We start from the raw sequence: 22001 nt of genomic DNA on the forward strand, positions 1-22001 counted from the left end.
ATTTGGCATCTTTAGCACAAAATTTCGATGAAAAACTCGAATTTTTCCACGTTTTTGAACAAATTTGCCATTTTTTGCACAAAATTTCGCTGAAAAACTCGAAAATTTCTCCATTTTTGAACAAATTTGGCATATTTTGCACAAATTTTCATTGAAAAATCGGAATTAGAGACATCTGGACATCCGGACATCTGGACAGACAGATATTCTAAATTTCAGAAGAATTTTTCTCCATTTTTGAACAAATTTGCCACTTTTACCACGAAAATATCGTTGAAAAACTCGAAATTTTCGCCATTTTCGAACAAATTTGGCATTTTTAGCACGAAATTTCGTTGAAAAATCGGAATTAGAGACATCTGGACATCCGGACATCTGGACAGACAGATATTCTAAATTTCAGAAGAATTTTTCTCCATTTTTGAACAAATTTGCCACTTTTACCACGAAAATATCGTTGAAAAACTCGAAATTTTCGCCATTTTCGAACAAATTTGGCATTTTTAGCACGAAATTTCGTTGAAAAATCGGAATTAGAGACATCTGGACATCCGGACATCTGGACAGACAGATATTCTAAATTTCAGAAGAATTTTTCTCCATTTTTGAACAAATTTGCCACTTTTACCACGAAAATATCGTTGAAAAACTCGAAATTTTCGCCATTTTCGAACAAATTTGGCATTTTTAGCACGAAATTTCGTTGAAAAATCGGAATTAGAGACATCTGGACATCCGGACATCTGGATTTCGATGAAAAACTAGAATTTTTTTTCCATTTTTTAAAAAATTTTGCTATTTTAGCACAACATTTCTTTGAAAAACTCGAATTTTAATGATTCTAAACCCGAAATTCTTCACATTCCACACCCAAACCATCTCTTATCAAGGAATTATGGAAATCTGGACATTCGGATATCTGGACAGACATATATTCCAAATTTCAGATGACAACGTTTTTCAACGAAAACAGACAAATTTCGTTAAATTTTTCTCAATTTTTGAACAATTTTGCCATTTTTAACACAAAATTTCGTTTGAAAAACTCGAATTGTAATGATTCTAAACCCAAAATTCTTCTATTTCTTTTCAGAACAAGTCCGCCGAATCCAGGAGAAATTGGAGGAGTTCATGGCTCAACTTCAACGTGAAAAAGTCTAAATCTCTCCCCTTTTCCCACTATTTTTTCTAGATTTCTCTAGATTTCTCTAGATTTTCAATTCATAGTTCTAGTTTCCCTCCTCATTCTTTGGTGCTTTTCTATGCCAAATTTCTCCCCTTTTTAAGCGATTTTTATACGATTTTTCGACCAAAAATGTAATTTTTCCACTATTTTTTCTACATTTTTCTAGGTTATCTCCACACTTTGAACCGGTTGTAAATACAGTCAATAGGTCTCTATTTATTGTGTTTTTTCTCCAAAAAACGAAACATTTTTCTCATTTTTTAATCGGTTTTTATTGATTTTTTCGATGGTTTTCTGCCACTTTCTTATCCATTTTTCGTGAATTTTCTCTTTCTTTTAAATTCAAATCTTCAATTCAGAAATGTCAATCAACACGGCGAACACGCCCGACGGACTCGGTGTCCTACTGTACAATGGAGAGACGATTGTGATTTTTGCGAGAGGAGTCGAGATGACATTAGGAACCAGTCAGAATCAGGTGAGCCGAAAATATTGAATTTAAGGTCTGAAAAACGGATTATTTGGTAGTTTTAAGGTCTGAAAATGCGCTTTTTGAACTAAAAAACAGGTTTTTGACTCAAAAAAAGAAAAATTTAAGACTTTTTTGACATAAACTAAATTGCATTGAGCTGGAAAACACTAGAATATCTCAAATCTGGAATTTCTGACTTATGATCCAGATTTCTAGCTCAAAAATTAAAATTTTGGCTCACAAACTAGATTGTTATCTCGAAAAATGGATTTTTAGCTCAAAAATCAGATTTTTGGGCTCAAAGTTTGAATTTCTGACTCAAAATCCAGATTTCTAACTTAAAAATGCAATTTTTAAGCTCAAAAACTAGATTTTAGCTTAAAATCTGATTCTTGGGCTCGAGAATTAGATTTTTGTCTCGAAAAATGCAAGAAATCGATTCTCAAGGTGAAAATGTAGATTTTTGAACCAAAAAAGTGAATTTTCGATGCATTTTTCGATATCAAAAAGCTATTTTAAGCGATTTTTGTACTGAATTCTAACTTTTATCTCAACATTTCAAGCGGAAAACTTTATCTTTCTCAGAATTTGGAAGGACGCCGACTGGGAACGATCTACCTCACATCACACCGAATCATTTTCATGCCGGACGCCGGTGGTTGGCTTAAATCATTCGAAATTCCATTCAACAATATGCAAGATGTCAATTTGAATCAACCCATTTTTGGTGAGGGAGACTAGAAAGAATTGGGGATTTTCAGGTTTTCAGACGTCGTAATGGTTTCCCATTCATCAGAATTGTAGAAAATGAAACTCTCTATCGAATGAGCCTGAAAACGTGAATTTTGGTCAAAAACTGACTTTTTTGATTTGAAAAAATCATATTTTCAGAAAATTTAGTATAACTTTTTTGGCAAAAAACATTTTCTAATAAAAATTGCACATAATGTTCTTGAAGAGGCTCTGAAACTGTTAAAGTTTTTTGAAAAAGAAAAATTGGTTGATATTGCTGAAAATCTGTTTTTCTGTATCAAAAAAGTCAATTTTCGACAGAAATTCTCGTTTTTTGGCTCCTAAGATAGAGAATTTCATTTTCAACAATTCTGGGGACCTTTTTCATTCATTACGATGTGTTAAAATCTGAAAATACCGCATTTTCAGTGCAAAAAATAAAAGAATTGAGTTAAAACGAGAAAAAATAGTGGATTTTTGCGGATTTTCCACTAAAATAACTGCAATTTTTCTTAACTTTATTATTCCAGGAGCCAACTATCTTTGCGGAACGGCGACAGCTGTACAAGGAGGTCAAATGCGTGGAGAAGTACCATGGCGAATGACATTCAATCGGGGCGGATGCATCGAATTCGGCCAATCACTGCTCCAAGCCGTCGAACGAGCGTCACGAATGAGACCACAGAATGCACCGCCCGCTTATTCACCGCCGATTGGAGACTTCTACTCGGCACCGCCAGCTTATTATCAACCGTCGCCTGATCAAGGTGGCTCTTATTTTCACCTAAAACCGGAATTAGTTGAAAAATGCCAAATTTCTGTAAATTTTGAGTATTTTTCGGACTCCAATCGATCATTTTAATTTATTTCGTGCTATTTTTGTTATTTTACAGTGTATTTTATCTGAAAATTCAGAAAAACCCACGAAGAACTCGAAAAACTCTGAAAAATGATGAATTTTCGCCTCGTGATGCAAACGCGCCCCATTGATAACATTTCGCAATTTTATTTTTTCTCAACATTTTAGACCCAAAATCGTCCGGAAAACGGTGATTTCAGTAGTTTTTCGCAGTTTTTTGTTACTTTTGATCGATTTTTCGTAATTTTTCAACCGGGAAACATGTATTTTATTGATTTTTGTGCTTTTTGACCGGAAATTGGGGTTTTTTAAGGAAAAATTAGTTTAAAAATAGTTTTGAGTATGTTCAGTGTTTTTTTGTTGCATTTAGGCACATTTCTATGTTCACTATTTGAAATTCATAATTTTTATCAATTTTAGGTACAAAATTGATATTTTAAACTCTGATTTGTAGAAAATTTTTGAATTTTTCTCGTTTCATAGTCAATTTATGCGAATTTTTCATTAAAAATCCTCTCTTTATGAAATTTTTTCACTCTAAAACCACTTTTCCACTAATTTTTCCCATTTTTCAGGACCAAATGGCTTCAACCCGACGACCGACTCATTCCCCGATCAACCAAATCCATCAAGTGTATTCATGAGCTCCGCCCCTCCACCATATCCAGGAATCGGACCGGAACGTGGTCCCCACCCGACAGAGGAACTCCACGTGGCCGGTCAATTCGAGGCGCCGCCCGCCTATTCGGGTGGAGAGACCGCTGAGGGACTCAGACGAAGAAATTGAGGAGAAGAAGAAGATTATGTGATAAATTTGTGTTTTTTGCGCCATTTTCTCGCTTAAAATTCACCGAAATCCCTAAATTTTCACCCTCTCTTTTTTCCTCTTTCAAAATCTCAAAATGTGAATATTTATTACAATCAATAGACCTTACTCTCCTAAAGCGCTCCCGTTGTGATATTTATATCAAGAAATAATTCAAGCTATTCGGTAGACAAACAACAATAACCCAGCCTCTCCCCCTCAATCCATTCGCTGCTCTCTATTTTTTTCTCATTGAAAGGTTTTTGAATCAATTTTCAGCTGAACTGGCGTGTCTTTGACGCGTCAGACGCTCAAAAAGGCTGAAAATTGATCGTTACTTGTAAATAAACATCGTTGGTTCTTATTTTCAGGAAAAGTTTGTGTTTATCAGTATGTTAGCTGTGTGTTTTATCTGCTTTTTACCTTGATTTTCAGATTTTCAAGTTCTTTTTACCTTTATGTCTCTAAAAACTTGAAATTTATTTTATAAAAATCGAGAGAAATTGGCGCAAAAATGATAAAAGTTATGAAATCTGCGATTTTGAGAGAATTCCTTGTTAAGAACAGTTTTTCATGCGTCAAATTGAGTTAGCCAAAAAAGAATAATCATAAAATATGCATTTTTCGAAAGATTTTTATGAAAATTGATGATTTTCGCTAAATTTCAGGTGTTGTATGTCAAAATATGTTCCGAAGCATTTTTTGTAGAAAATAAGGAATTTTTGCCCATTTCCCTGATAAAATAGTGAGAAAACTTTAAAGTTAGTGAAAATCGTTGAAATTCAATTTTTTAGGCTCTTCTTTCGACTTTTTTCTTCTGAACCTTCTAAAATCCGTTTTTCTTTTTTTTTTAAATCAGATTTTTCATCTATTAATTTTCTCGCTCTTTCACTATCTGAAACATCGCCAAATCTCCTCATTTCCAGGGTTCATCAATTAAAAAGACTTCAAGTCTCTCGTGTGTACAATTCACAATCATGGCATCCAACTTGACAGTAAACGTGCATCCAGGTGTCTACATGAATGTCGTCGACACTCATATGAGACGATCGAAGAATTCACAGAAAGCGGCCGGACAGGAGAAGTGTATGGGAACACTCATGGGATATTATGAGAAGGGATCTATTCAGGTTGGTAATGCGAACGTCCAGATTTCTGCTAATTTTTCAGTAAAAAATCATGATTTTCAGCTCAAAATGATCAAAAAATTGTATTTTTCATCGAAAATTCGAGTTTTTCCGCTCAAAATCACCAGAAAACCGGATTTTTTCTACAAATTTTGCAACTTTTTGTCGAAAACCAACCAAAATTTGATCTTTAAAATCATAAATCATAATTTTTACAGATTAACACGAAAAACTGCCAAAAATTAAAATTTTCGCAAATTTTTCATTAAAAACTCATGATTTTCAGCTCAAAGTGATAAGAAAATCGTAATTTTCGCAACTTTTATTGAAAATCAACCAAAATTCGATCTTTCCAATCAGAAATCAAAATTTTTAGCACATTCATAACAGATTAACTCGAAAAAGTTCCAAGAATCTGTATTTTCACAGTAATTTATCCCCGAATCTCCATTTTCAGCTCAAAAGAACCAGAGAACCGTAATTTTCGCGGTGAAAGTCTTCAAAATCATGACCATTTTTCGGTTTTTTCTGCTCGAAAATCGGGTTTTCCTAAGATTTTCCTACTAATTTTCTAACTTTTTGTTGAAAAGCAACCGAAATTCGATATTTGCGTCCAGAATTCATAATTTTTTACGCATTCATTCGATGGAAAAACGCGCAATTCCTCAAATTTATCAGAAAATCGTAATTTTCGTCGAAAAAACCTCCGAAACCATGATCTTTCCTTGGTTTTTGTGCTCCAAAATCGGGTTCTCTAAAGATTTTCCTCCAAATTTTGCAATTTTTCGTTGAAAAACAGCCAAATTTCGATCTTTGCGATCAGAAAACTTGAAAAACTGCCAAAAACCTCCAACTTTCGCAGTAATTTTCCTCATTTCCAGGTGACAAACTGCTTCGCCATTCCATTCAACGAGTCGAATGACGATTTGGAGATTGACGATCAATTCAACCAACAAATGATATCCGCATTGAAGAAGACGTCGCCAAATGAGCAACCAGTCGGATGGTTTCTGACGACTTCTGACATCACGTCGTCTTGTCTCATTTATCACGACTACTACGTCCGTGTCATCACTGAAGCCTCAGCTCGTCGTGAATCTCCACCGATAGTCGTCCTCACAATCGATACGACTTTCTCTGGAGACATGGCTAAACGTATGCCAGTCCGTGCGTATCTTCGCTCGAAAGCCGGAATTCCTGGAGCCGCCGGACCACATTGTGCCATTTTCAACCCACTTCGTGTCGAGCTCGCCGCATTCCCGGGAGAACTTGTGGCGCTGCAATTGATGGAGAAGGCGTTGGACTCCAGAAGACGTGAGGCAACTTTGGAGAGTGGATTGGAGCAGTTGGAGGTGTCGACTGCACAGATGATTGAGTGGTTGGAAAGAATGTTGAGGTTGGTGAAACCTTGAAGACTTTCAGGCTGAAATAGGGAAAAGCTGCGAAAAATTGTGTAAATTATGCTTGAAAAAAATGGAATTTTTAGCCACTTTTAATCAAAAATTGAGCTGAAAATTGCTGTTTTAGTTCAAAAATGTTGTCTAGGGCAGACGTCTTGCTAGTGTACATCCAGACGAACTAATCTGGACCCCCAATGCTGAAACTTGCACTGAAATCAGTTTTTTTCTGTATAAAATAGCTTCTGAACGGAATTTTGAATGTCTGGATATCCGAATTTCAACGATATGATTATCAGAACGAAAATCGATATTTGAACTGCAATTTTTAAGTAATGGACAGTCGGAAACAAACCGTTTCTAGCTGAAAAATACTCTTTAAAAACTCAATTTTGTCTAAAAATCCCTGAAAACCATGTTTGTCCCTGAAATCACTATTTTCAGTTCGAAATATTGAAAATACTTCGTTTTTCAGCCGGAATGACTCAAAAATGCTTCCAGATGTCTGTCTGTGGGTCTGTATATCTAAAACTCAATATTCGACAGATTATTTTGCGAATTTTTGTCTGAAAAGACCCTGAAACGATCTAATTTTTTAGTAATACCCAGATTTGGACATCCGGAATCCTGTTCTAGTTCGGCATCTAAACGTTCTACAAAGTTAGAATAATATCTATAATGTCTCTGGACATCAGGATTGACCGGTAACAGTTATACTAGTTGAGACAGTACTAACAAGGACTTTGGTATTTTGATCAAGTTTATTGAGGGGTAATAGAGAACATAATTAGGTTAATTAGAAAAAGAGAAATTGGAAATATATATTACGATCGACCAACAGTTGACTTCTTTGGAATCTTGAAGTTTGAAAAGTTTGGCTTCAATACGATCGTCTTGAGAGCCTCTTCAGTTGCAATCTTGGTCTCCGCCTTCTTTTTCTGCACTGCATCCTCCATATGGAATTTATCTAGTTTTCCGGCCAATTTGTCCATCAGAATGTTGAACTTCTCAGTGTTCCGAGCGTAGTCTTCTGAAACGGAGCGGGTGATAGCCGTACCGCGTCTGCTACGTTTCTGTCCACGGGTGGTTTCACAAGAGAATGGGAGGGGAGAGGTGGAACGAGCACGGACGGTGGTGAATTTGGAAGACATGTTGAGAAATAATAGTAAGACGAGTCGGGAAGGAAGAGCGGAGGAAACTAATGAATGAATTGGTTGGAGGAGTAGGTATAGGTAGTGGGCGGAGTCTCCTAGGAGGTAGTGTATGTGAAGATAGAAGTGGTTGTAAACTGTGGGTCTCACGATTATGTGAAGACAATGTTGATGGTTGTAAATCAAGGAAAATGACAGATTCGAGGTATCTTGCTCCTGGGAAGATCTGATAGATAACTGGTGGGATTTGGAATTAGCACATTACTATCCCACCCCTCTTACAACTGCGCCCCAACGCAAACGAGAGGGTATCGGCGAGAGACGCAGAGTTTTTCCTCGCGCCGATTCAGAATTTTACAGTTTTTGTATTATGAAAAACAGCGAAAACAGATTTAAAAAACTGTTAAAATCTGTGTCGGCGCGAGAAGAAAAACTCTGTGTCTCTCGCCGATACTCTCTCGTTTGCGGTGGGGCGCAGTTGTATTAAAAATGCTCACACAGTAAATAAGTGAAATAATGTCTTAACTGTCTCAAAATTAGCTCCAATTTTCACGAAAACTTTTCCAGCTACGTCGAAGGAGTGAACAAGGACGGTGAGAAGCCAGGAGACGCTCAAATGGGACGGCAACTTATGGATATCGTCACCTCGTCATCGAACAACATGCAACCGGAGAAACTCGACACTCTTGTCAAGAACACTCTTCGTGTAAGTGATGAATTGAGCTAGAAATGTGAAAAAGTAGTCTGAAATTGTCAGAAATCGCTTGACTTCAAAGAAAATTCTGCAGAAATAGTCCGAAATCGGTACGAAATCGTTTAAATATCGTTAGAAATTGGCAGAAATCGCTGTGAAGTAGTTATGATTTTTAAGAAATCTCATAATCTTTCTTTAGATGTTTTCTGATTAAATTTGAGATTAAAAGCACATTTCTGCAATAGGTCGATCTGAAACTCTTCTAATCTTTCAAGACGATCTATTTGCTCTAAATCATGCATCGATTAGTCATTCCAAGCGATTTCATCCACTTTTGTGTTAATATCTTGAGTTTCTCTCTCTGACAAAACTGTTTCAGATTGCCGGAGCATGAACGTTTTCAGAAATGTTCTAAAAAACGAAATTTCATTGCGTTCGGACTGAAATTTTCCGTTCGAAAGTATGATTGGACGTTTCCATAGGCAGCTTCCTCGTTGAAATTTTCATAAAATTTGACCTTCTGATTCATATTAGCACAGCACAGTTCTTACAACCGCGCTCCACCGAAATCCTCTTGAGAAACGTTTCATTTTCTCTGAGTCTCTCAATTTCTCACGCGATTTTCTTTGGTTTCGGTAGAGCGCGGTTGTAAGACGCGTGTCGAGCTCATATAGCCTCGGAGCATATTTTCCTCATCTCTTTTTGAAATCTTCACTTTGAGACCTGAGAAAAACTACATTTTTCACACTGAAACTCTCCCTCGAGATAATTACTCCCAATAATATCCTTCTCACACAAATATAACACTCGACAACTAATAAACGACCAAAAATCATAATGGTACATGTAAACAATACAGCGAGAAGTCACAAATATTTGACCAAATTTCCCCATTTTTCAGGACTACGTGATGGTCTCATATCTTGCCAAATTGACTCAAACTCAACTTCAAGTTCACGAGCGTCTCGTCTCTGCATAGATATCTGTAATTCCAGCAGAATTCATTCGTTTTCACAAAAATTATCCGTCATTTCCGCTGTCTCTCTCTTTTTAAAACTATCATTTCTATGTTGGTTGGTTTCTCTTTTTCTGTTGTTTTCGTGTCCCCTTTTATTTATATTTCTGTCATTTTTAATGGAAAAATTTGAAATTTTCAGATTTTTCTAACTAGAAACTGATTTTCCCCCCTCCCCTCGAAATATGCTCTTTTTGGTTGTCTGAATAATATTCCCCAATTGTTGATCCGTTTTTCTCTATTCGTTTTTTCTCTCTTTTTCCTGTGGCTCTTTTCTCGAATATTTATGAAATTCCGTCGATAAACATGGTTGAAAAAAACACACTTTCTCTACTCGATTTTTACCCATATTCTTTGGGTTTTAAATGTTTTTTGCATGGATTTGTGTATCTTTCTTTTGTGGCTTCATGGTTATTTATTTGGTTGATTTTATAGTTTATAGTTTCGTTGACTCAAAATCTGAAATTCAGATTCTCGGAATCTGGTTTTGTAGTATTTTACCAAAAAATAATTATAAATCTTTGTTACTAATAAACCCCTTCGAGTAAGTAAGAGAACTTCCTCACTTTATTTTTTGTCTTAAAGCCAAAAGTTCTGGATTTTGCGAATTTCCAGCCCGAAACCTGCTCTCGAAAATCCAAATTGCTCCATTTTTTCGAAATGCTTAGATAACTGTGGGTGTTTGGAGTGATCAATGTTGGCCGAATCTTTTCTGTTGGGTTTCTAGGCCAGATTTCAGCAAACAACATGTTCTTCCCGTCAGTATAACTACTCGGTACCGCTGGCCTAAAATCCCAAAAGGAAAAATTCGCCCAGCATCAAATTTCACTTTGAAATTTCGAACATGTTTCACAATGAAAATTCACTATTTTTAGATTTTTTTGTGGGTTTTTATAGGTTTTTGAGTGAATTCTGTTAATTTTCGTGTTATATAAAAGCATTTTTCACGTCTGCAACCCTTAAAATCAGATTTTTAGTACAAACTTCGAGTTTATGTACCATGTTGAAATATGGTGCATTTACTCAATCTTTGTTAGCTCATATCTCGTTAAGACAAGATTTCACATAGAAGTTGTTAATTATAAAAATGATAAACTTCAAATTTTATATATTTTTGCAGTTGGCAACTTTTTGTTAGCTCCGCCCACTTTTGAGATATGCGTCTTTAAAGATGGTGTCTTTTTTCTGCATACTTTTGAAATATATCCCGAAAAAGACCATAATCGCACTTTAATTATCTCCAAAATTTACAGAATCATCGGGGATTCCGAATGAAGAAAGAAAAATGAACGATCAAATGAAACGAAGGTGGAAAGAGGCGAAGGAGAGAATCGGCAATGCCTATCACGATTATGGGCGGTACGTTCGGAAAGCTCCGCCCACTTTCTCTTCAAATCCAGAAATTTGATTTTCTGCATATTAGCACAGCACGCTGCTTACAACCGCGCTCTACCGAAACCGAAGAAAATAGTGTGCGGAATTGAGAGACTCCGAGAAAAAGACGCATTTTTCAAGGGCATCGAGGTGGAGCGCAGTTGTAAGAACTGTGTCGAGCTAATACTTGTAAAAAAATAAAACAAAATTTTCAATAATTTTTTGTAAATTTTTGAAATTTTTCGATGATTTTTCAGAATTCCCTTAAATTCTGAATGATAGTCGATGATTTGAGTTTTTTCGCGAAAAAATTCAATTATTTTGAAAAAATTTGATTTCAGCAAATTTGTCAAAAATGAATCAAAATTTTTTTGGAATTTTTTTCAATTTTTCATCAAAAATGTGAATATTTTCGATGATTTTCAGAGTTTTTCCTATTTTTGAATGACAGTCGAAAAAATTTGACTTTTTTGCGAAAAAAAATCGAACATTTTGGAGAAATTTGACTTTTTCGAAAAAAAATTCAAAAGAAACGAAAAAATTTGACGTATTTGCGAAAAAAATCACATATTTTCAAAAAATTGATTTTCAGCATACTTGTCAAAAATGAATCAAAAAATTTTCAATTTTTTATCGAAAATGTAATTATTTTCGATGATTTTTCAGAATTTTTTGACTTTTTCGCGAAAAATATCAAAAAATTAGATTTTCAGTCTCTGCGCTGCGCATCCAAAGACATGTCTATCGATGTCTCTTCTCACAATGATTGTCCTCTCCTATCCGACAATAACCCGTTTGAGACTACCAGTTAGCACGCCGATCGATGTATTTTGGAGTGAACATTTACATGTTAATGGTAACAGAAATAGAGTTGAAAATTTCTGATTTATTTTTCAAAAATGCAGAAAAAATCGCTCCATTCTGGATCAACGAGAACCCAGCTTCGTATATTCAACAATTCATTGTTTCAACTACAGTAACCCCATGGAATGCGACTGAAATGACACCGGAACAGGCGGTCCGTGCCGCAGTCGCCACGTCATTTCGTATCAGAAATGTGCTGCTCGCGGAGCCATCTGTCGAAGAGTTATGTCTCCGATTGGCCAATCAACGAACGGATTCCACGTGGCCGTTCCGATCGAAAAGTCTTTGTGTTGTACTGTCGCCTGCTACCATTTGGTATAACAATTTACAACGATTTCGGGAGGATGATGACGTCATTGAGACGGTATTCAATGAGCAGTGCAAAACGACGTTTTGTATGAGAGATCTGTTGTTGGGGGCACCGGTGGCAGCGACGGGCATTAAGCAGAAGTATCAGACGAATCGGAAGAGAAGTGAGAGATTCTGAATCGATTTCTGAAACTTTTCTAGCGTCATTATTTACCTATTTTCCAGAAATCGAGTTCGCCGTCACCATCTTCTTCGCTCGTTACAGTAAACGAGTGATTCAAGGACTACGTGAGAAACTGCAGAAGGAATTCGAACTTGTTGTAAGTTTTGTGTAGGCATTAAGACATCTTGAACACACATGATTCCAATGTCTGGAAGTCCGTTAAAAACAATTTTCGAGCTAAAAATTTCGGAATTTCCAGACTTAAAATCATGTCTCCGGGACATTTCGCCACCAGACGTTTCGCCACCAACAAATGGAGAATTTCCAAAGCTTTATAGGCGAAAAAACACACCACTAGTACGCTTTGATTTGGCTAATTAAAGTGATGTGCTTTTTTCCCTATAAAGCTTTGGAAATTTTCCATTTTTTGGTGGCGAAACGCATGGTGGCGGAATGTCTGGTGGCGAAATGTCCCGGAGCCAAAATCATCTATGATCTTGAACACACACAGACAGACATCTTTTTTCAGGAAACTCCACCAAACGACGAGAGAACTTTCGTTCAAGTGTACTTCCATCCGTTGAAGACGTTCTCCTCGTATCTTCCACTGATTTCTACGTATTTTGTGTGCATGGTAAGGGAATAATGGAAGAGTTTTTAGGAATTTGGGTTTCTAGGCCATCAAGCCGATTGCGGTAACAGAATTCAGATGGCGGCCTAGAAAAACTGGCCTAGAAATCTCAAAACTCAGAGTTCGACCTACAATTCGGAGAATGACCTTTTGCCGACCATGGCCTAACTTTTCATCCTGTGACCTAGAAAAAAGCCACATTCAGAGAGAAGACTGGGAAACTCGAAAGTTATGTCACTAATCTAAAGTCAGGAATTAAAATTTTCCGATGGCCTAGAAAACTCAGAAGTTAGGCCACCAAACCGACGACCTGATAATTCTTTTTTTTGAAAAATGCCGGCCGTGGTCTAACTTTTTATCTCATGGTCTAGAAAACTCAATCTTTAGAGAGATGGCCTAGAACTCTGAAACTCAAAAGACCAGTCATCCGGTGGCCTAGAAAAATCCAAACCTAGGTCATCAAAATGACATTTTGAAAAATGTCGGCCATGGCCTAACTTTCCACCCCGTGGCCTAGAAAACTCAATAGTTAGATCACCAAAACCACCTTGAATATCACTTTCTTTAAAAACTCAAACCGACTCTCCACTTCATTTTCCCTCATTTCCAGCTCTACGTCTACTATTCGTGCCGTAAAATCCAAATGGTTGCCTCCCGCTGGGGTCTCGCATTCGCCTCTTGCTTCACAGTCGCCTCGACTCTCCTCATGACAACTGGAATCTGTGCTCATCTGGATCTGAGCACAACGACATGGGGATCAGAAGTCTATCCGTATATCGCATTGATAATGGGACTGGAAAACACTCTGTGTATCACTCGAAGTGTTGTCTACACCTCACCATCACTCGATGTCTCATCGAGAATTGCTCATGGATTGTCACAGGAGGGATACAAATTGACAAAATATTATATATTGGAATTGGTGGCTCTTCTTATTGGATTCATGACGAGAATATCGGATATTCAAGAATTCTGTCAATTCAGTGTCATTTGTGTCACTGTTGACTTTTATATGCAGGTTGGTTTCTGGAAATACATCTGGATATACAGATACACAGACAGATTCAGAAAAGTTGAAAAACTGAAATTGTAGTCTTTGGACATCCAGACACACAGAAAGACAAATCAGATGAAAAAACCGAATTTTATCTAAAATTTTCACACTTTCTCCCTTAAAAAACTGAAATTTTCTTAGAAATTTAATTTTTGAACCGAAAATTCGGATTTTTGAGTTCGGGATATTTAGACACACAGACAGACATCAAAACTAGAAGATTACCTGACAAATACACACATTTGGACATCCGGACATTCGGACACACAGACAGATTACAAATAATTTTTTTCCCTTTCAAAAACTTAATTTTTTCATGGAAAAGCACATTTTGAACATAAAAACCCAAATCTGGACATCCAGACACACAGAAAGATACCAAAAATTGGACATCCGAACGTCATCTGTCATGAAATCGGATGTTTTCGATAGAAATCACTATTTTGAACTTTTTGAAGTTTTTTAAAACTTTTTATCAAAAAATGTTGATTTTATCTCAAAAATTCGAATTTCCTGCTTGAAATTTAGCAGTTTCTTTTAAAAATTTCATTTTTTCAATCGAAAAATCACTCCAAAATCTGATATTCGAACTGAGGACATCCGAACGAACAGATGCATTAGAAATGGTTTTTGCAGACAAAAATCAAGAATTTTGCGTTAAAAACCCATTTTTGACCTCTATAATAATACAAAAACTGAATTCTGGACATCTGGACGCACAGAAAGATACCAAAATTTCAAAATTTAGCTCTCAATATCAGGACGTCTGGAAAATAGACATTTTAGCACGTCCGAAACATTTTTCAGCTTGAAATTTACTTTTTTATGTTCAAAATGTTGAATTTTTCACATTTTGATAGCAAAAATTCATAATTTTCCAAATTTCCAGCTCTTCTTCTACGCCCCCTGCCTAACCTTCGATCTGCAACGTCTCGGCCTCGAAGAAAAACGAAAATTCGCTGAAATCCTGCTCTACGAAGAGATTCCCCGCCTCAAAAACTACGCTCCAATCAGTTGTCCAATGAGAAAAGTGTGGCCGAAACTGTTCGTAATGAAGAAAATGCAGAAGAGACGACTGTCGGATTCTGGAGTTGATGACGTCCGAAAGGATTCAACTCAACAACGTCTTCTGATGGATTCGAAGGACGATGGAGACGTGCCGATTCCACGACCGGAGGATTCAGTTCGCATGAAGATTATGTATTTTATAACAAGAACGAGAATTGTTCAGAGGACGATTCTTGTTGTTTTCGCCATTTGGACAGTCGTTTTGGTGTTTTTTGTGGGGTCGAGACAGTTGGGAATGGAAATGAATTTGACGAGTGAGTTATTGGAGAGAGAGAAGACGCCTGGATAGCCGGATAGACAGAGTGACAGACAGACGGACATCTGGAGAAACAGAGAGGAAGAGAATGACAGCGGCTCATTTTCTCTGGTTTTCAGAAGCTCGGTTGCGGACATCCGGACATACTGGAACACCGACAGACATCACAATAAACAGAGATAGATAGTTATGTAGAGAAGATCTCTGTAATCATACAGACTCTCAGAACAAATCTGACGGACTTTAGACATCCAGACATCTGGAAATACCGACAGTATCAAACCAGAGACAAATACAGACTACCGGATGTCTATAGTTAATGGAAAAGTTTGAAAAAGGTGGACATCGGGATGAATAGAAATGCAGACAGGCGGACATCGGGAATTCAGTTGTGAAGAAAACGTGGTTAGACATCTGGACACTCTTTCATACAGACAGAATTCCTGCTTCCAAACTACAGACAGAATTCCGAATGTTTGCAATTGATAAAAGACTACCGGACGTACGGGCACACTGAAATATCGGGAAACACAGGCAGACATCCGAATGAGCCACGGAAATGAACACAGTAAAAATATGTAGTCTATTCACATAGACACTCTGACATCTGGGCTTTCAGTTATAAAAACAGACGAGCATTATAACGCACAGATAGATCACTCGATAATCAGTTTATTCCAATTTTGAAATTTATGTGCCCGTTTCCAGACCAATCAATCGAAAGTTTGACACGTTCTCACCGCATCTTATCGACGGCAAACTTGCAATACGGAAATTGGCAGAGGAGAACTTATAAGTGGTACGGGTAATGAAAAATAAGAAAATCAAGAATTAGGACACTCTCATGTTTTCATTATCTTTCAAAAAGCATCGACTTTTCTTATCATTTTCAGTCGAAACTTACCTCATTTTAACAATTTCCAGGTGGCCCGCCGTCGCGCATGAATACAACATCTCTCTGAACTCCCGTTATGTGACATTCCTCCCTCCAATCGTCATCAATGCAAATATTAATCCATCTGACATCCTCCTCCAAAAAGTTGAAAAAAGTCCGGAAAGTTCTAAAAATCCGGGAGAAGTGACAGAAGAAGACGCTCCGGTCCTTCGATCCCGTATCGATTGGCTTGAAATGCAGTTGAAAATGTATCTGGCGGCGTTTTGGATTCTCTTGATCACTACAGTAATCTCATTCTTTGCCTACGTATTTCTGAGTGATCGATGGAAAGTTGGAGGAGTGAAACAGTTGAAAGAACAGATACCAAGTGGTGGGGAGATTGATGGGAATAGTGGGACCAATGGAAATGGAGGAGGACAGACACAGAAGAATTTTGTGGAAACGGTAAGAATTTCAGAAGGATTTGGATATTAGATCATGAAAAATTGACGAAAATTTGACTGAAATGAGCAAAAATGGTCTACTTTTGGCAGTTTCTCTCATTTTTAGACGATTTTCAGCTGAACTCTATTGAATTTTGAATCTTTTTTTATCAACTAGCTGTTTTTTTAGTGTTTTTAACAAGGCTGTCGTACGGCCGGCCGCGGCCCTCGGCTTTTAGGGCCGTCGAGGCCGCGGATAAACCAAATGGGCTGAAATTCTGTACATCGACTAATCTTTCGGTGCTCTACAAGGCCGCCTGAAGAAGCGAAAATTTTCCATGGCTGGGAACTGAGATATAAAATCGCCCCACGGCCTTTTTGACAGCCTTGGTTTTTAACCTGAAAAACTGCATTTTTTAGTGGAAAATCGGCTAAAATTGCAGAATTTTGGCTTAAAAAACGAGTTTTTGATCAAAATTGGTCCATTTAAAGCCGTTTTTCGAGAATGTGTGGACATCCGGACAGACACGACAGACATATAGACAGACCTAGTTTTCAGCGTTTTAGAAAGAAAAATCGGCTCTGAACCCGTTATTTTAAGATTTTTCTGAATTTTCAGTCAAAAAGTATGAGAAAATTGGGTTTTTGAGCTGGAAATAGTCTTAAAACAGTTAAAATCTAGAGAAATCGCTGGAAGACATCCGGACAACCCGACAGACTTTATTTTGAGCTTTGAACCCGAATTTTCAAAGTTTTCTTTACAAAAATCGCCTTAAAATCGTTATTTTCAGCCAGGCAACCTCCTAGAAATCAGTTTTTCTTCATTTTCAGACAATTAGCTTGACCATTACCAACACCAACAAGTCTGAAAATTTGGCTGGAAATATTAGTGAGATTATGGAAAAATTGTTAGAAGTTTAACTGAAATGAGGAAAAAATGGCTTAATATTGGCAGGCGATTTTCAGAAGATTTCAGTCATTTTTAGGTGATTTTCAGCCGAATTATTTTAAATTTTGAGCCTTTTTTATACTACTTGGCCCAACAATTCTGAAATTCCTCTATTTTCCAGTTACCCATCGTCTACCAAGGACACCGTTTCCCAATCGAATCAGTGGCTATCGATGAGAACGACACGACTTCTTTCGTTTCTTGTTGTCAAGAGGGAATTGTTTTCGTTTGGAATACACAAACTGGTCAACGAACACTTCGAATCAATCGATTGAGAGCTGTGCCGGAGAAAGGAAAGGAGATTCCACAGGCACCCAAGATTTGGGCGTTGGCGAAGAGGTGAGACGATGGTGGACATCCGGACCCAAAGACAGAAAGACAGACAAGTGTGTGAACATCTGGAAATTGGCACAGACCGATATCAGGATAAAGATATGAACACACCTGTTGACATCTGGACACACCGACCAGGGCTGTGCGAAAAATTTTTCGGACGAAAAATTTTTTCGGTTTTTTCGGTGGTTTTCGAAAAACTTTGAGGCGAAAAATTTTTCGGTTGGACATCTAGATGTCTAGAATGCTGACAGACAGACAAGATATTTGGCATAGTTGTCAAGTCCCGGCCCGAAGGCCCGGGCAAATTGGCGCGAAAGTCAAATTTTCACATTTTTTCAAATTTTTTCGAATTTTTTGAATTTTTTCGCGAAAAAGTCAAATTTTCGACTATGATTCAGAATTAGAAGAAAATCTGAAAAATAGTAAAAAATGGTCACATTTTCGATAAAAAATTGAAAAAATTTCGAAAAAAAATTAGGAAAAAAAGGGTCATTTTTTGAAGCCGGGCCTTCGGGCCGGGCCGGGCCTTGAAAATTTTCTACCGGCCCGGCCCGGGCCTTGACAACTATGATATTTGGACATTACTTTTGACACCTGTATACCAGAGCAAGGCCAAGTCTTTTTTCGAGTGTTTTTAATGATAAATAAAGTTTTAAACTAGATTTAAGGATCGAAACCGGAAAAGAAGTACTATAGTTGTCTTTTAAACTCAAAAAAATTATAAATTTCAACTTCTGGATTCCGGAAAAAGGAAACTCAAAAAACCGGAATCCCGATTCCGGACAACTCTGCTGTATACTGGTACATAAAGACGAACATAGAAAGTCAGAGAACCCAAAAAAAACCCCGGATATCTGGACGTATAGATTCACAGATAGAAAAATCTACTGTCAATTTTCTCCTCAATTCAATCAAAATTCTCATCCTTTTCCAGAAACGACATAATAATCCTCGGTTGCTGTGACGGTTCCATCGAAATCGCCAGTATTTCTCGTAACAAACTCATCGGTCTCTACACTAAATCGACGATTGGAGTATCACATATCGTGTGTCGAAATGATGACGTGGCAGTTGTTCGGCTGGATGGATCTATCGAGTTTTTGACAGTGGATTATGATGAGGCGGATGGAAAGGTATTAGCACGGCACGATTCTTACAACTGCGCTCCACCGCAAACGAGAGAGTATCGGAAAGAGAGACGCAGAGTTTTTTCTCGCGCCGACACAAATTTTCACTGTTTTTGACCTATTTTCATTGTTTTTCAAGGTTTTTTTTTGGAAAATGTTATTATCGAAATAAAAAAGTTCCGACATTTTTTCCTCATCGGTGTTTGCGGACTTAAGCCAAAATTATCAAATTTTGGCTTAAGTCCGCAAACACCGATAAGGAAAAAATGTCGGAACTTTTTTGTTGCGACAATATAAAAACAGCGAAAATTGGTTAAAAACTGTAAAAACTCTGTGCCTCTCTTTCCGATACTCTCTCTCTCGTTTGCGGTAGAGCGCGCTTGTAAGAACTATCTTCAAAATTTTTACATTTTCAGCTTCGAGTCCGACAAATCGAGCTGCTCAAATCTCTCCGTGCTCATCAGAAACCGATTTGTCGTGTCGCCACGTGGCAATCCCAATCCCAACTCATCACGTCTTCATTCGATCGAAGTATCAAAATGTGGAATTGGAATTCAGAAGGCGACGCGTCGAGAATTGAGATGTCCAACGTCTTCTTGGCTCACAACTCCCCCGTCGTCAATCTGGCAGTGGATGAGAGGCAATCGATAATGTATTCGTCGTGTGAGGAAGGAGTGATATGTTGGTGGAATCTGTCGACTGGAGAACTCATTCGAACAATCGACAACAATTGTACGTGGGCATTCCAACTCGCCACGTCTTCTGAATTCCTTCTAGGATTCTATGGATCGTCGCAGTTGTACATGTGGAATGTCGAGAATGGACAGTTGGCGTGTCGAGTGACGGATGCGTTGGGCGATGGAACGGTAAGGGAAACAAAAGGGAAAATGTTAGAATATGTCAAATTACATCTGAAAATCGTCGTTCCTGGTAGAAATTTGACTTGAAACGACTAAAAAAAACCACCAAAAGCAATCAGATAAGGTTTACAATATAATGATTCATATGAAACTGTTTTGTACAAATGTCTGAAAAATTTCAAAGTTAGTCTGAAAATCGTCGAAATTCTACTGAAAATTGTCGAAATTTGACTGAAAATTGCTGAATTCTCAACTGGTTTCCACGAGTTTTCTGCAATTTTCAGTGAAAATTGGTCACAAATAGCTGAAAATTATGATTTTTCAAGTCGAAACGTTTGTAAATGGATCTTCGTCTGAAAAATTACCTAGCAACACGGATTTTCTTGATTGAAAGTAGCAAATTGGCCGAAATTACTCTAAAATAATCAAAACATGCCGATTTTATATTAATTTTCCCTTGAAACTCAATCCAAACTGTCTGAAAATCGAAATTCAGCACAAAAAATCTCAAAAATAGCAATTGACTGTAATATCCGGAATTATATCAAGAAACGTCTGAAATTCATCCAGAATCCGTTAAAATAGTTTTGGGGTGATTTTTAACTATTTCATGGCCCAACTGCTAGATAAAACTGCTGAAATTGATCATAAATAAGCCGAACTCTTTCAAAATTTTCAGCCATTCGAAAATTCTGAAAAGAGCATCTGAAAGTTCTTAAAATTGACTGGACAATATCAGAAGGATTTCACAAAATCTAGATATTACAAGAATCATTTCAGGCTGAAATACCACAAAATTCAGAAATTTTCAGTTAAAAATGGGTTAAAAATGGTCAAATTGGCTCGAAAAAGTGATTTCTAACGATTTTTAGCAACGATTGGCTGTATATTTCATCTGGAAATCGTTATTCCTTATGTCCTTTAATAACCGGAATTCTGTCATGAAACGTTTGAAATTCATCCATATCTTCCAGAAACTGTTGAAATAGTTTATGCGTCAATTGCTTGGAAAGTTTAACGGATCTAGTTAAAAAATTGCTGAAATTGAGTATAAATAATCCGAACTCCAACTGTCATTTTCGAAACTTCTGAAAAGAGCATCTGAAAATTCTTAAAATTGACTGGAAAATATCAGAAGGATTTCCAGAATTTTCCAGTTCAAATTGACTCGAAAGAGTGATTTTTAACGATTTTTACCACCAAAAACAATTAGATAAGATTAATTACAGTACTACATCTGAAATTTTTTAAATTCTTCATGATTAGACATAAGGATTCGAGAAGATTTCAAGCAAAATTCACTTTTTTTTTTAGAGCGAAGACACCCTGTACACAGTTGGAAGTAGTGGAGTCGTATCGTTTGATGACCAAATCGCAGCGACCGCCTCCTCGGATTCGGTCACTTTTTGGGATTTGAAACATCGCGCCATTATTGGGAAGGTAAATTTTATGTTTGTCCACCCCTCTTACAACCGCGCTCTACCGCAAACGAGAGTATCGGCGAGAGAGGCAGAGTTTTTTCTCGCACCGACTCAGGTTTTCACAGTTTTTTACCTAATCTTGTTTTCATAATAATGTACCGAAAAAATTATAGAAAATAGCGAAAATAGGGCAAAACTATAAAAAGGCGCGAGAAAAAAGTCTGCGTCTCTCGTCGATATACTCTCTCGTTTGCGGTGGGGCGCAGTTGTAAGAGGGGGTGGGCTGCTGTGTGTATGTAACCGAATTTCACCCAATTTATATTGTTTTTCAGGTAAAACTCAACGGAAAAATCAGTTCGATGCGAAAACTGACAACCCAAAGTGTCCTGTGTGGTGTTGACAACTCAATGTACGCAGTGACGGTTCCATTGGTTCGATTCAAATGAACATTTCTGATTCTTATCCATTTATTCTTGCCATGTATATAAATTTTTTCTCCTTTAGTGCCGTTTTTTGCTAGATTTTTGTGTATTTTTCATACCAATCTGTGTCTTTTTCTCTGTCTCTATGTGCCTTTTGACTCCACCCAAAATTTCAGGAATTTTTCAGAAATTGTGATATTTTTTCCATTCAGAATTGAATTTTGTATAAAGATTTGTTTTTTTTTGCAATTTTTGCAATCTTTTGTTTATATTTTGAGTTTTCGACTCTTTTTTCATATCTTTTTACCATTTTTCTTCATTGGTTTTACAGATTTTCAGACGAAATCGACGTAAAATTTTAGAGCTGTGCTCTAATCTGGAGCATTTTTTGACGAACACTGTGATATTAGAA

General features: G+C 37.1%; 4 protein-coding genes across 4 annotated transcripts; 3 read left to right on the forward strand and 1 right to left on the reverse strand.

The window, feature by feature from the left end:
• Positions 1-1547: 1547 nt before the first annotated feature.
• GCK72_004724 (uncharacterized protein) lies at positions 1548-4036 on the forward strand (the record flags this gene model as incomplete). Its single annotated transcript, XM_003097063.2, has 4 exons — positions 1548-1664; positions 2244-2385; positions 2921-3157; positions 3825-4036. The coding sequence occupies 4 exons, from the start codon at positions 1548-1550 to the stop codon at positions 4034-4036; spliced, it is 708 nt and encodes a 235-aa protein (XP_003097111.2).
• A 995-nt stretch (positions 4037-5031) lies between these two features.
• On the forward strand, positions 5032-9402 carry GCK72_004725 (uncharacterized protein; the record flags this gene model as incomplete). Its single annotated transcript, XM_003097078.2, has 4 exons — positions 5032-5184; positions 6063-6577; positions 8297-8435; positions 9325-9402. 4 exons carry the CDS (start codon positions 5032-5034, stop codon positions 9400-9402), a joined length of 885 nt encoding a protein of 294 aa, XP_003097126.2.
• On the reverse strand, positions 6239-7729 carry GCK72_004726 (uncharacterized protein; the record flags this gene model as incomplete). The annotated part of the gene is made up of 2 exons (XM_053724857.1): positions 6239-6604; positions 7418-7729. The coding sequence occupies 2 exons, from the start codon at positions 7727-7729 to the stop codon at positions 6239-6241; spliced, it is 678 nt and encodes a 225-aa protein (XP_053589051.1).
• A 1321-nt stretch (positions 9403-10723) lies between the features above and the next one.
• On the forward strand, positions 10724-21613 carry GCK72_004727 (uncharacterized protein; the record flags this gene model as incomplete). Its single annotated transcript, XM_053724858.1, has 14 exons — positions 10724-10797; positions 11526-11668; positions 11718-12149; positions 12211-12305; positions 12678-12782; positions 13390-13797; positions 14723-15155; positions 15866-15956; positions 16082-16496; positions 17545-17762; positions 18694-18892; positions 19303-19752; positions 21061-21186; positions 21500-21613. The coding sequence occupies 14 exons, from the start codon at positions 10724-10726 to the stop codon at positions 21611-21613; spliced, it is 3303 nt and encodes a 1100-aa protein (XP_053589052.1).
• Positions 21614-22001: the final 388 nt, after the last annotated feature.

Source organism: Caenorhabditis remanei, chromosome II (assembly GCF_010183535.1).
Source record: "Caenorhabditis remanei strain PX506 chromosome II, whole genome shotgun sequence".
NCBI lineage: Eukaryota > Metazoa > Nematoda > Chromadorea > Rhabditida > Rhabditidae > Caenorhabditis > Caenorhabditis remanei.